The sequence below is a fragment of the Patiria miniata genome, unplaced genomic scaffold, assembly GCF_015706575.1.
Source record: "Patiria miniata isolate m_02_andy unplaced genomic scaffold, ASM1570657v1 HiC_scaffold_18, whole genome shotgun sequence".
Lineage (NCBI taxonomy): Eukaryota > Metazoa > Echinodermata > Asteroidea > Valvatida > Asterinidae > Patiria > Patiria miniata.
Genome location: NW_024037056.1, coordinates 12,003,085 through 12,018,428, shown reverse-complemented (window position 1 = coordinate 12,018,428; position 15,344 = coordinate 12,003,085). Strand labels below are relative to the sequence as shown.

The following is a 15,344-nucleotide window of genomic DNA, read 5'->3' as shown; positions in this document are numbered from 1 at the left end:
TTTGAAGTTGAGGAGGGTTTCACACCAAAAAAAGTCAAGCTGCGAAAGACGTCACCCAGCGACCGCTATGAGTTTGGAGAAGAGCTTGGAAGGTAATATTTTCTTTTTATTGGAAGACATCCCGGTTTTTGTCTTAAAAACAGTCTAGTTTTGTGTTATTGCAGCAGCGCCAATAAATCTTATATTGACCAGTAAATAGTAACACTATTCACCAGAGGAGGGAAAATCGTGCTCCAAATGGGCTATAATGATCAAATAGTATTACACTCCCTGTTACTATGGTAGATCCCAATGTTTTATATTGACCAGTCAATATACTGCTTTTCCGCCACTGGGGAGAATGGTGATAGTAAGATCCATTATATACTTGTACAATCCGTGTTGGTGTGACAGGGCCAATCTGTGTTCTATTGACCGGTCAATATATTTATATACCCTTGCAGGGGAGAATATGGCGTAGTTCGCAGGGCACTGGAGAGACCAACAGGCCGCAACTACGCCGCCAAGTTTGTCTCGACGGAGCCGGCCGACAAGGCCCACATCAAGCAGGAGATGGACACGATGAGCGCCCTGCAGCACCCGCGACTGCTGCAGCTGCACGACGCCTTCGAGACGGACGACCAGATGGTCATGATCCTGGACTTGTAAGTTGGACATTCAGTTGAATTTGATATCAGAACCAGACTAAAACATTGTGAACAAAGCCATTTCTGAAGTTGTTGCTATGGCTACATTTTGTTTACAGGCGGACATGGTCCTGGACTTGTAAGTTGGGAAGTCAGTTGTATAAGATCATCAGCGCCAGACTAAAACATTGTTCAAAAAGCCACTCATGAATTGAATATGCTGTGGCTAAGGCTTTGTCAAATTCTTTGATATGGACACTCAGATGATCATGATCCTGGACTTGACAATTGGAACATTAATTGTGTACAGTATTGGCACCAGACTCATACATTGTTGATAAAAGCCCTTTCTGAATCGGGTATGATATCGCTAAGGCTTTCTTGCTGTAGCAGTTGACATCAGTGTCCCTTTGTACATAGCTCAAAATTTTAGGTCGCTTTGAAATAAATGTCTAAACTCAGTCAAATACCATCAACTGTCATCATGTGAACCATCACATCATAAACCAATTCTTACAAATTCTTATCATACCAAAATCTTGGTCTGGCTCTACCAGAAATTTGAGTCATGTGATATCTGGTCCTTTTTATCTTATTTGGACTTGCAGCCTCATATGTGACTGTGATCACTTATGGGCTCTGTGCGCCAACAAAAGAGGGTGCATTTTTACCTCTTTTGAACGCTCCATGAAGGGGACACACAGCATGTGCGTACTGTACTGTATGAACGACTTCCTGAATGTGCCAAAGCTATTAGCCACAGCGTCTTCGTGTGAGTGCGAATACGTTCAAATAAAACTTGCGATGGTCTCCCAGACTAATCCCCGCACCCAATAACTTTGGATCATTCGAAATACGCAGTGGATGGTCCGGTAACCAGTCTAGGTCTCCCCCAACTCTCCTTTTCTGGCCGTTGAAGAAGTACTTTTACACAGAGCCCATTGTTCTGTGTAGTGAGACGTGCTCCATAAGAGTATGACTGTTGCACAACTTCAGCAACATGTCGCCTACTAATTTCAATGACTATCATCTCATTTTTTTGGCAGTTTGAGCGGAGGCGATCCCTTTGACCGCATCAAGGACCGGGACCACCTGACAGAGGAGGAGGTTGCGCGCCTCACCAGGCAGGTCTGTGAGGGTCTCAACTACCTACACCTCAGGAACTACATGCACCTGGACCTCAAGGTAGGCCCCTGAAATGAGACCTATAAAGTTAGTACCTAAACTGAGACCTTTGAGGGCCTCAACTACCTACACCTCAGGAACTTCATGCACCTCAGTGCCTACATGCACCCGCACCTCAAAGTAGGCCCTTAAATGAGACCTATAAAATTACCACCTAAACTGAGACCTTTGAGGGTCTCAACTACCAACACCTCAGTGCCTACATGCACCTCAGTGCCTACATGCACCCGCACCTCAAGGTAGGCCCCTAAAATGAGACCTATAAAGTTAACACCTAAACTGAGACCTTTGAGGGCCTCAACTACCTACACCTCAGGAACTTCATGCACCTCAGTGCCTACATGCACCCGCACCTCAAAGTAGGCCCTTAAATGAGACCTATAAAATTACCACCTAAACTGAGACCTTTGAGGGTCTCAACTACCAACACCTCAGTGCCTACATGCACCTCAGTGCCTACATGCACCCGCACCTCAAGGTAGGCCCCTAAAATGAGACCTATAAAGTTAGCACCTGAACTGAGACCTTTGAGGGTCTCAACTACCTACACCTCAGGAACTTCATGCACCCGCACCTCAAGGTAGGCCCTTAAATGAGACCTATAAAGTTAGCACCTCAACTGAGACCTGTGAGGGTCTCAACTACCTACACCTCAGGAACTACATGCACCTGGACCTCAAGGTATGCCCCTAAAATGAGACCTATAAAGTTAGCACCTCAACTGAGACCTGTGAGGGTCTCAACTATCTACACCTCAGGAACTACATGCACCTGGACCTCAAGGTATGCCCTTAAAATGAGACCTATAAACTTAGCACCTAAACTGAGACCTGTGAGGGTCTCAACTACCTACACCTCAGGAACTACATGCACCTGGACCTCAAGGTATGCCCTTAAAATGAGACCTATAAACTTAGCACCTAAACTGAGACCTGTGAGGGTCTCAACTACCTACACCTCAGGAACTACATGCACCCGCACCTCAAGGTAGGCCCCTAAAATGAGACCTATAAAGTTAGCACCTAAACTGAGACCTGTGAGGGTCTCAACTACCTGCACCTCAGGAACTACATGCACCTGGACCTCAAGGTAGGCCCCTAAAATGATACCTCAAGTTAACACCTAAACTGAGGCCTAAAGATAAGACCCAAAATCAGACCTAGAGGTAAGCCCAAATTGGCTGAGACCTCAAGGTTGCTATGACTAAGACCTCAATAGTGGGGCAGTTAGGGGAAATCTTTGGGGGAATTGTGCCTTTGATGATACAAGCATGGCATTTGGCACACAGTCAGAGTTTGTCTTCAGAAAAATATTTGGCTATAGGGCCATCGCAGATTTGTCATTTGAAAAATGTAGGTAGAATAACAAGCAATTTTCAAAATTTTCAAAATGGCCGTCATTTCTTGTTATTCTACCTATATTTTTTTCAAATGACAAATCTGCGATGGCCATGACATACATCACGACATACTCTGACTGTGTACCAAATGCCATGCTTGCATCGTGAAAGGCGCAATCCCATCACCTATCTGCCGCACTACTAGTGACCTAGGCACCTAGACTTTAATTTCAAACTAGACTTTAATATCAAGACCTAGGTCCTAGACTTAGATTTTATGGTTCGACAATCGCTGAGACCTGAAGTTGTGCCCTCTACACAGTGACTTTAAGAGGAAAAGAACAGTCTGATACCTCAAGAATCACAACTAAGGAGCCTCACTACATATCCTAGAGTTAAGAACCAAAAGATGGCCCTCGTCTCATGGTAGCTCAATTGCAAGGCCTAGATGGAGACTCAAGTAGGTCCAAGTTACCAACTCTAAATAGACGTGTAGTTCTGGAAAGAACCAGGACCTGATGATGGTCTGGACATTCTGACCTAAAACCTGTGCTTGTTACCTCACATCGTGTATCCTCAAAGTTCTCAAATTGTCCTATCCACTTTGTTAAACTTTTAATAATTTTTCAACAACAAAATCAGGCCAATTAATATACTCACCCTTAAGCCATCACAATCCTGTCAACAACGAAAATTGGTCTTTCCTCCCGCAAACAGCCCCAGAGCATCATCTACGAGACCAAGCGAGGCAACAACATCCGCCTCATCGACCTAGGCATGGCAACCAAGCTGGACCCGGAGGAGCGGGTCAAGGTGGTCTCTGGCTCATCGGAGTACTCCTCGCCCGAGCTGATCAACGGCGACGCGGTGGGCTTCTCCACAGATATGTGGACTGTGGGAGTCATCGTATACATGCTGTGAGTGGGCTGTAGGATTATTTAACCCTTAGCACTTGTGCCACATTGTATTATATTTATTCCCTGAAGAATTTATAAAACCATATACAGCCTTTCCTGCCAAAAAGGCTGCAAGCAGAAACGGTCTCTGTGTCCTTGGAATATTGAACAATATTTCATAATGCTTATATAATGTTAAACCTGGGATATTCAGCTTTCAAATGCTATTTGGTTTATCAATTTTGCTTTTGCCGAACCGGAGATATGGTCTGTTGAACACAAACACTCAAAAATCAATTTTTGCCACTTTCTACATTGTTAGGCCACTTTCTACATTGTTAGGACATGACAAGACATGGCACCTGTTCAAATCCAACTTCAATTGAGGTTCGCAATTCCAGAAGAAATGTTTCTATTATAATGATTTGGAAAGTGAGTTACAAATAATGAAAAGAACATTATGATATGAATATCAAAAGTGTTTCATCGCCTATTCATTACTAATTGTTTTTCTGCACGATCATACATGTGTATAATACTGACAGCACTGCTGTTTATAGTGTCAACTTACGGAAAGTGGCACAAATTGATTTTTGAGTGTTTATGTTCAACGGACCATATCTCTGGTTTGGTAAAAGCAAAATTGATAAAACAAATAACATTTTAAAGCTGAATATCTCAATAGGCATCATGAAACATTTTTCAATATTCCAAGGACACAGAGCCCGTTTCTGCTTACAGCTTTTTTTTTTGCAGCTTTTTTTTTTTTGGGGGGGGGACAGGCTGTAGTGTTCAGGCGTTTTCGCGGGCATTACAGGGAGTAACAGGCAGGTTGGTTTGGCTGTTTGAGTACCACCCTCGGCTTCACATCAGGAGGTTGTCTAAATCAGCCAAGTTGGAATCAGTTCTTCTGTTTTTATGCCACAGGCTGAGTGGTATACATCCATTTGACCACGACTCGGACAAGATCCGACGGGGTCGTTGGGATTTTGACCAAGGAGCGTTCCGCGGCATTTCTGACGATGCTAAGGATTTCATCAGCCAACTGCTCGTTGTAGACACAGAGTAAGTAACATTTACATGCTGTTTTCACAGTTTCACTCCTTACAAGTCTTCAAAAGTCGGTTACAAGCCTTCATAAGTCTGTTATGAGTCATATTAAACATCATATTATATGTCATATTTCTGTGTCATATTACAAGCCATATTATTTGTCATATTACAAGTCAGATTATGAGTCATATTGTAAGTCATGTTTAAAGCTATATTTCATGTCATTATACAATTTCGTAAAGTCATATTACATGTCATATTACAAGTCGAATTAGAAACATGTTTAAAGTCTTATTTCATGTCATATTACAAGTCATATAACAAGTCATATTTCATGTCATGTTAGTCAAATCACTAGTCATAATACATGTCATATTTTAAGTCATATTACAACTCATATGATAAGCCATCTGACAAATCATATGACATGTATATGACAGGTCATTTAGAAAAGTCAAACTTTTCTTGACATGTTCCATAAGGTTTGTACACAAAAAGTTTCCAAGAAGTTGGGCTTTGGTCATTTGGTTTATATTGTTAACACAGGTAACCCATTGTTCCAAGTCCTCAGACTAAAGGATCACCAGGAACATGTGTGTTTCTGTCAGTTGTAGCGAAGTAATTTTGGACGTGGCCGATTCGGACGATTGGAAATAACACATCCTCTTTTTCTTTTTCTCAATGATGTTTCAGGAAGCGCATGCCAGCTTATGAGGCCCTGGAGCACCCATGGTTGAAGGAGCCAGGCAAATGGGCCAAGAATCGCATCCCTACCGACCGTCACAAGATGCTGCTAGAGAGACCAGGATGGAGGGTAGGTGAAAACCTTCAGCTCCCTAGAAATTCTTGCCAAGAGTCTTCCTCTGTGTGCTGATCCAGCCCAAAGTAAAAAAAACCAATGGTGGCTTGGTTATGGACACAGTGCAAAAACAGTAGATGGTAAATGAAAATCAGATCTAGTCGGAGCTTTCCCACAGCAAGAATGTAAGCCAGAGGCAGAGGGTGAAGCGGAATCATAGTTTTACAAACGACTGACATGATTTTATTATTTCCTTCAAAGATCGGTACCCAGACGCTTGGCATTGGACGGCTATCCAACACCAGCGCACACCGGAGACGCAGGCCACTAGAGGGCGACTTCATCATCGAAGTCGCAATGTGTAAGTCTGAGATCGTGTGTTTGTGGTAGTTTACTTAGAGTCGTTGCACCTGTGTCAGTGTAAATCTTTATACTAAGAAATAGAGAACAGTTTTGTATTAATTCTGATTTGCTTTTCTTTCTTTTTTGTTTAGCACGGAAGGAAGCGCGTCCACGCTTTGTTCGCCGTCCCATCGACTCAATTGCCATGGAGGATCGCGACGCCGTGTTCAAGTGTGTTATTGCAGCGCCCTCACAGCCTGTCGTAACTTGGTGAGTTGCCCCCCCCATTCCTCCACCCCTGATTTTAAAAAAATCAGTTTTGTAAGCTTCTGCAGTGAGACATCATCTATTGAAGCAAAAACAATACGTGAAAAATGAAAATGAAATTGATTGTAGCCTTATCAGATTCGAACCGGCTAGCCAACCTTGGCAAACTTGCTGGTCGAGTGGTAAGACATCTGCACTAGCAAGTGGGAGGTCGTTGGTTCAAGTCTCGACCAAGTCAGCTTGTGGATATTTTTTCTCAAAGCTTTTGAGTATACAGTGTTTATTAAAAAAATACTTTGATGAAGGATAAAATTGAATTTTAAAATTGTCATCACCCCAACGGAACATTCCATCTAAAAATTGGTTTTCTTTTTATTTTTTTAAAATTTGATTGAAGTTTATTGCACATTTTTGGGGGAATTTCATGTCACACGTAGTTGATGTTTTCATTTCAGGTGGAAGGACAACAAGGAGCTGAAGCAGAGCCTCAAGTACAAGTCCAAATACGATGACGTGAACTACGGGTTGGTCATCGCACGTTGCCAGGTGGAAGAAGCCGGCCAGTATATGGTCAAGGCGGTCAACTCCTACGGTGAACTGACCAAGGAGTCGCATCTTTCTGTCGAACGTGAGTCGGACTGAGATAGTCACAGATCATCATAAATAAAATCGTATGTTGATCACAAGTCATCATAAGCTGATCATAAGTCATCACAAGCCAATCACAAACTGACAACTCTTCCAAAAAGACTCAAATCATGTAGCTTTTTTACATATATGGCTCAGTAGGGGGTCAATAGGGGGCGCTATTTGGTTTGGGTAAACTCTTTAATATTTACCCAAACTAAAAAGCGCCCTCATTTTGCGTCCAAAAATATCTCAAAACGGTTGACTGTAAAATGGTATAGTTCGATTTTTTAGATAATATTAATAACTTGACTATTTGAATAATTATATGTTGAGAACAAATTCTTTTTGGTCACATTTCTAAAAGGACAGAACTCCATTTTTTTGCTGTAACACCTTAAAGTAGAAACCATCTTTTGAAAAAGAAAAGTCCATTCTTTAACAGATTTTTTTCCGTAACAAAACAGGAAAACAATGAGTAAATTATAGTCTGCAAATGTGATTACCATATTTTAATATTATTTTTCAATTTTGTAGCCGATCCCATGAAGAGGCGTGAAGAAAAGAAGATAAGGTAAATAACAAATCTTTAAATAAACTGTATGTACGAATACTTTGTTAATAATAAGTTAACATTTCATAGACACGGTACTACCCAGAAGAAAATTCCAGTTCAACTAGTTTGAACTGGTTTAACTGGTCCATAACAACTTTTACCAGTTCAAAACTAGTTCAAAACCAGTTCAGAACCAGTTCAAACTAGTCAAAACCAGTCACAACCAGTCACCAATTCCCAGTTTAACCGGTACCAGTTGAAACCAGTTGACCTGTTTTCAACTGGAATTTCCACCAATATGCAAAAATGTAAATGCAGACTTTGTACTAAATTAAAAATGTGTGTGCTTATGGTCCAGTTATAAAAAAAAACAGCTAAGGCCAAAAAAAAAAATATTCGGTCTCTGGTCAGACCAAAGTTCCGGAATTGACGCGGCCACGCGGCTTTTTTTTTTTTTTTTTTTGCTTTTTTTTTTTTTTCTTCTAGCTTGGATTGTACAGACAAGGTGGGGTACTTTTTTGCTTTTTTGGTGTCCTCATGTACATTGGTGTCCTCCATAATTTGCCTTGGTGCTTTCGATCATTTGCCTTGGTGCAATTTCCCATTCTTTGGTGCTCTTTGGTAAAAAAAATTGAGGAGGTGCGGAAATAGAGGGCGCTGTTGGAGCTACCGCGGAACATTTTGGGGAAAAAAAAGATCGACGCGCATGATTAAAATCGACGCGCGCGCTGACCAGAGACCGACTTTTTTTTTTTTTGGCCTAATAGATGATAATAGAGTTGATAGATTCTGAATTAATTAGCCTGTCCATAGGGGGTAATAGTATGTGATTACAATGTTCTTCAATATTATTTTGATAATTTGTTGCAGAAAAGTAGAGCAGCTGCCCCCGCCCCGCCCAGACTCCAAACCGGCCTTCACATTCCGTCTGCGGTCACGTACCATCCAAGAGGGGAGCAGCGTACGACTCAGCTGTATAGCCGCCGGTTACCCAGAACCCAAGGTATATAGTCCCGTACCAGTTTTGTAGTCGAGTTCATAGAGTTCATCACAATACCTTTCACAAGTTCCGTCGAAAGTAACGGCGGATGAACAATGACAAGGAGTAGCTCGTCTCGGGTCATGTGAATCGCTCGTGACTTGACTTGTGACTGGGGGACTTGTGATTGTCATTTGAGGGACTTGTGAGGACTTGTGATGGACTTGTTAAGGACTTGCAAGGGCTTATGTGGACTTGTGTAAACTTACGATGGCTTGTGATGGACTTGTGTGGTCTTATGAGGACTTGTGGGGACTTTTGATGACTTGGGAATTGTGATGGACTTGTGGGGACTTGTGAGGACTTGTGAGGTCTTGTATGGACTTGGGAGGACTTGGGAGGACTTGTGTGGACTTATGAGGACTTGTGAAGACTTGTGAGGACGTGTGGAGACTTGTGAGTATTTGGTGGACTTGTGGGGACTTGTTAGGACTTGTTGGGACTTGTTAGGACTTGGTGGACTTGTGAGGACTTGTGGTTGACTTGTGAGGACTTGTGTGGTCTTGTAAGGACTTGTGAGGACCTCAACTACAACTCTGTCCCCAACTTGTCACTTAAGCAGAACTTCTTTGGTTGTGACAGCGGTTTATTTTTCAAATTATAAAATTGACTTACAACTTTTTTGAGTTACATATTTACTGAGTGCTGTCAAGGAGCGTGGTAGAAAAAACTCAAAAGCTTGCTGGGGTGGGACTCGAACCCACAACCTCCTTATTACTCGTGTAGACATCTTAACCACTCGACCACTGAGCTTGGTTTTGAGTATCACACGCCGTCAGCAGGTGTACTCAAAAATCCCTGCCAGTGGTCTCCCCCAACTTTCTCGTTGTAACCGTTGAGGGGGTACTTGTGCCTAGAGTTTACACAAAGTCTAGCATGAAATCTCCTGTACTTTTGATTTTTGTTTCCCTCCAGGTGACCTGGATGCGTAACGGCGAGGTCATCCCCAAGACCCACCCAGACTTCAAGCAGGAGTACTCGTACCGCATGGCGGTCCTGGAGATCGACCGGGTCACGGCAGAGACCAGCGGACGTTTCGCTTGCATCTCGGAGAACTCCATGGGCACCGACGAGACGGAGTGCATTATCAGTGTGGAGGGTGAGGCTAGGCCTGCTGATCGGGGGTAACAGTATGGGCATGCACAGCAACGAAACTGGTGTGATTTCTACTGAAGCACAATGCATTGTCGATCTGTTATTTTACAAGCATTAGGAAGCAAATAATTCACTCTTCATTTTTATATATCACCTTTTGGTTATCACATCTTTCTTATCACATCTTAATATATATCAAATCTTTATATATCACATCTTTATATATCACATCTTTATATATCACATCTTTATTTGTGACCTGTCATCGCAAAATGAACTTAGAGTCGGACTTTTTAAGAATGGAGATATTTATATATCTGGATTCTGCAGAACATGAGCATTCCAATGGTATACCACATGAAGGGGTACTGAGTTCAGTGACGCAAATATAGACCACCAATTTTAATACTTGAAGTTGTAAAATGATTCTTGAGAAGATTGGCAGTTCAAAATCCTGCAGTTGTGACAGTGAATGAACAATCAGCATAATAAAACGGGATGAAATAGGTTTTAAAGTTGTTTGACAGAACAACAAAAAATGGAGCAAGGTAAAACAGGACTTACTGATTGAGGTTCACCTGAAAACAAAAAATTGACCATCCCTTCAAATTTCACATATTTATACCGTTACGTACAGACATAAATATGGATGGAAGTGTTGCCTTGAGTAAGATTCTGTTAAAACTAAAAGTCTATTGCTTGAAGGCAGCTTGAGTTGTAATTCATTTTTGTTTGGTGGGGTCACTTTTTGTTTGTCCCCAGATCGTGCCAAGCGAGGCCAGAAAGCCAGCAGCACAGAGTACAGCAGCACCACCACCCGCAAATCCAGGCGACGAGAGGACATGACAGAGGACGACACCTCTTCGGCAGCACGGACCATCCAGCAAGGCTTCCGGGAGTACCGACAGAAGAAAGAGAGCGTCTCGGAAGAAGTCACAGGTCAGACGAAAAAAAAGGAAAGACTCATTTGTTGAGGAATATTGAGACGAAGAGCACCACCTATTGTCTGAAAATGTCAAAGATTATTTGGCTTTGAATAGCGCCTCCAATAGTCTGATTGCACGTTCGTCTGAATCTTCTCAGGTTGCAGACCAGTAAATAAACTGCCATAGACCCCAATAAGGCATATGCGAATAACCTATACCCTTTGCGAGTTAAATTTGAATAACATCTGGTACACTGACTTGCTCAGAATGCTTGGCACGTTTTAACTTTGAATTCTCCAGACCAAAGACACTGTTGCTATATCACATGATTTGGGGCCAGCTCTTGCATAGTTACGTAAGAGACGCTCAGCACCAATATATTGCTCACAATGGATGAGAATGGCACAGAGACACCAGACCATTCCGGAGCTGGGGGTTGCTAGCGTAAGGCTTGCCCCGAATCACGTGATATAGCTACAGTTTCTTTGGTCTGGAGAATTCAAAGTTAAAATGTGCCAATCATTCGAGCAAGTCAGTTACCAGATGTTACACAAATTTTTTTTGCAAATGGCTTATTGGGAAAATACTAACAACTCTCCAAGGTGTTTGAGACATACATCAAATTAAAGCTTATTTCATCACCTTTAAATTTTTTCCCCTTTTTTGGGAAGTAATCCAATGACTTTTTGAAGAAATCTCCAACCGAAAAGTAGTCCTGCAGCCCATCGCCATTTTGAAAAATGATGCCTACGCTCCATTGCAAAATAGAGCCATTTAAGGGCCCGATTTCATCAAATTTTACAGAAATACAAGCTTGCATTCCTGTTCACGGCTCCTACCCTTCTCTTCTACAAACCCTCAAGTGCATGGCCCACACAAGGCTCTGATAACAGAAAATTTGGGGGCATGCAAATCGTGATTAGGCCGGCGTAGGCAATTGCGGGCCTATTTACTGGCCTGCAACCCCCGAACCCATAGTGTACCTGCATGGGTGTAGGTGATTTCTTGGCACTGCATTTGAGTTTCTGTCAAACAAGATGTTGTGTAAGATTGAAATAGTGACGATTTGTTAGTTTTTTTCCCGCTTTCCCCTTTTTTTTTACAGAATCAGAAGAGGGCGGTGTGCACACAAGAAGAGAAACACGTAGAGAGAGACGTGAGGAGATCCACGTAGGGCAGAGCGGCTCCGTTGACTCGGCCAGGGAAGAGGAGAGCCAGGCACGAATCGATGTCGGCGCTAGACAGGCGATCGAGGTTGACTTGGAAGGTGCAAAGGAGGAGGAGGAGGTCGAGGAGGCGGGTGTGGTCGAGGAGGTGGGCGTGGTTGAGGAGCCAGCTGTGGCACAGGAGGATGCTGCCCAGGTGGAGGAAATGCCCGCTGTGGAAGAGGAGGCACCTGGTGAGTTCAAAGGGGGGACTTTGGTTGGGGCCGGACTGGCTGGTTGGTTGGCTGGTTGGTTTGTGTTGGATGGCTGGCTGGCTGGCTGGCTGTTTGGATTGTGCTGGATGACTGGCTTACTTGCTGGCTGGCTGGTCGGCTGAATTGCTGGCTGGCTAGCTAGCTGGCTGGTTGGCTGGCTGGCTTGTTGGCTTGTTGGCTTGTTGGCTGATAGGCTGGCTGGTTGGCTGACAGGTTGGCTAGTTGGCATGCTGACTGGTCAGTTGACTAGCTGGCTGGCTTGCTCCCTGGATGGCTGGCTGGCTGGCTGTATGGCTCAGAATTCAGTTGGCTGGGTGGCTTGCTGGCTTGCTTGATGGCCAGTCAGCTGACAGGCTGGTTGACTAACTTGCTGGCTGGTTGGCTTGCAGGCTGGCTGGCTGGCTGGCTGGTTGGTTGGCTTATAGAGGTTGGTTGGCTGGCTAGCTGGCTTGCTTGATGGCAAGTCAGCTGACAGGCTGGCTGGTTTGCTGACTTGCTGGCTGGTTGGCTTGCTGGCTGGCTGGCTGACTGGCTTGCTTATATTCTGACTAAAATGCTGGCGAGTTGATCGTTTGTCTGACTCCATAATTTGCTAGCCCTTGGCTGCCTAGTCGAACCTGTTTTACTAGTCAATTGACTTTCAGGCTGCCCATTGAGTAGTCTTGATGTCGAATAGCCATGCTTGTCGCCCATCCGATTCCCCTTCACCCATTTTCTTTATCAGTCTGTTTCCAATAGTTCTGCTTTCTATCTTTTTTGCAGCTGTGCCCGAGGGCTACAAAGGCCCCATCATGGTTGTCCAGCCATCGTCTGTAAGCGTCGAGGAAGGAATGGGTGCCAAATTCTACTGCAAACTGATGGAGGCAGCCGAGGAAGGTAAGCCCAGTCTGAAAGGTCACCAATTTTGCTTTTTTGTTCAACCAGGAGCAAGTTCAATCAAGGAGCTTTAGTTCACTGGCAGTTGAATGAAAGGGTGCGTTCGTTAAGATCATCCGGATCGACACGGGTCAGACCTGTGCCGTTCGATTAGCTCTGACGTCATGCTCAGGGCTCACCGGGGTTTTAGCCACCACAGACCCTGCTCGTGGAGCAGAGTCACTGGTGGAAACACGCCACGCGCATGTGTTGTTCATTCCAAGAAATGGACAAATCTGGTAGCCGGACAGCGGAAATGTCAAGTGGACTTAAAAATTTACTTTATTTGAAGTCTAAAGGTAATAATTTATTTGAGTTCATTGCGACTTTTGAGGCTATAAGTCCAGTCCATTTTTTTTAGAGTTTTGCAATTGACTGAAAAGCGGTAAATCTCAAACTAAGATCCAAAATAAACGGGCGTTTTATCAGTGGCCACGGTCGCGGCTACGGGCGTCACGTGAGGATCGTGATGGCCCGCGGTTTAGCATTTGATTAGCCTGGCTGTCGTGGCTAACCCGAGTCGATCCGGGTGAGCTACTCGAACGCATCCATAATGTACAAGATTAATTGCAAAAGTGTGATACCAAAAGTCTGGTGAAGTGTTACAGACTCTGTCATGGGCGTCGCCAGGATTTTTTCAAGGGTGGGCGGGGGGAAATTTGCCCACCCCACCCCATTGACACCCCTGCAGACGCCCATTTTGTTAAATCGGTATTAAATTAAGAGCAAATATGACTTCAGACCTCTTTTCTTTTCTGTTTTTTATTTTTTTATTTTTTTCTCGGTCAAGAGTCCTTATCGACAAGTTTTTCTAATCCTCGTCTGTTTTTTTCCCCAACCCATCTACAGTCTTCTGGCTCAAAGACGACCGAGCGCTGGAGGATGGCGGCCGTTTCACCATCTCGGCCGAGGCCGACGAGTATCGCCTCGAGATCCCCATGGCCCTGTCCACCGACACGGGCCAGTACACCTTCAAGGCCAAGAACGCTCACGGCGAATGCGAGACGTCCTGCTCCCTCCAAGTTGTCTTAGAAGAAGGCGAGCCCGTGAACATAGAGGAGCTACTCAAATCGGTGGAGTAGGAAAAATCCTCGAACGCAAATTTTTTTTGGTCATTTTTAATTAGATCATGAAAGCCGAGGTCATAACCGAACTTTGGCATAAATTCAAATGTTCTTGTCAAGCGAATATCAGCGGGGTACCAGTAACAAGAAATAAACAGCATATGAAATTTTTTGGCTGGTAACCGATTTCAGCTGAGCAATATCTAATGGGCTCTGCAACACACCGCCCTTTTCTTGTACAAAGTCTCAATTATTGTTACGCAAAGTGTTTGTTCCGTACAAAGTAATAGCTGACCCGTCTTTCTTATAGCATGAAAAATTAAATCGGTGACTTAAAAATTTGAAACAAATATCTTAAAACTTAAAATATATTTGTGGAACTTGTTGCTCGAAAGCTGCAGAAAAAAAAGTATACATTTTTTTTACATTGCTGTGCAATTGCTTATTTGTGAACGTCTACCAGGTTTTATTGGCATCTGACGTAAAGTCGTCAACACTAGAGGGCGTTGTTTTTGGTTTAAAGCGCTCTCTGGGGAATCTTTGCGACAAGGGTCTTTGCCTGGTCGACGCTTCGTGCAAATAGAGTAGCGTTATGATAGGTATCACATTTAACCTAAATTAAGTATTTTTACAATTTTTAAGGTTATGCCAGTTTTTTTTCCTTATAACAGATTCTGTAGTAAAGTAGTTTTATTATAGACAGATGTGGCGGCGTTTTGGAATCAAAAAAAGGCAAAAGAATGGAGCTCATATTGCAAGTTGACTGTAGGCTGTAGCATGTTTAATAAAGACTGTCAGAGTTTGGAATTTCGCTCTCAATTCGGACTGCAAAATTTAGGACATTTGTCAGTGAGTGTCTAAAAGCAACTTTTAAATATCATGAAAAAACAGCAACATCCAAGGAGAAAAGGAAATTTCCAAGGGATAAAATGCTAATTGTGATTTAAATACTTTTATTTTAAAGTATTGAGTCTGCTTTTCAGTTATTTCATGACAGTGTACATAAGTTGGAAGAAATGTTTGAATGTTTGAAACGATTGTCCATGATGGCGTGTGTGCGAGATATGGTACAAGAAGTGGCGTGCTACTATTGTTTTTTTTTTTTGTGTAAGATAAGCTGGCATGCACTTAGTAAATGAAGTACTTGAGCAAATGACACATCTGTTAAAAACACTTGCTTCAAAATATCAGATCT

At 43.2% G+C, this 15,344-nt stretch overlaps 1 protein-coding gene across 1 annotated transcript in view; it reads left to right on the top strand.

Moving 5' to 3' along the window:
- LOC119724634 (twitchin-like) overlaps window positions 1–14,176 on the top strand; it is a 102,517-nt gene extending 88,341 nt beyond the window's left edge. Inside the window, exons 76-91 of the mRNA XM_038195766.1 lie at window positions 8–92; window positions 444–644; window positions 1,673–1,811; window positions 3,868–4,067; window positions 4,974–5,111; window positions 5,793–5,913; window positions 6,160–6,259; window positions 6,393–6,510; window positions 6,963–7,135; window positions 7,672–7,708; window positions 8,561–8,693; window positions 9,645–9,828; window positions 10,587–10,763; window positions 11,856–12,149; window positions 12,933–13,046; window positions 13,935–14,176. Of these exons, the coding sequence (XP_038051694.1) occupies window positions 8–92; window positions 444–644; window positions 1,673–1,811; window positions 3,868–4,067; window positions 4,974–5,111; window positions 5,793–5,913; window positions 6,160–6,259; window positions 6,393–6,510; window positions 6,963–7,135; window positions 7,672–7,708; window positions 8,561–8,693; window positions 9,645–9,828; window positions 10,587–10,763; window positions 11,856–12,149; window positions 12,933–13,046; window positions 13,935–14,167 (2,447 nt within the window). The 3' untranslated portion in view covers window positions 14,168–14,176. The remainder of the gene's footprint in view (window positions 1–7; window positions 93–443; window positions 645–1,672; window positions 1,812–3,867; window positions 4,068–4,973; window positions 5,112–5,792; window positions 5,914–6,159; window positions 6,260–6,392; window positions 6,511–6,962; window positions 7,136–7,671; window positions 7,709–8,560; window positions 8,694–9,644; window positions 9,829–10,586; window positions 10,764–11,855; window positions 12,150–12,932; window positions 13,047–13,934) is intronic.
- Window positions 14,177–15,344: the final 1,168 nt, after the last annotated feature.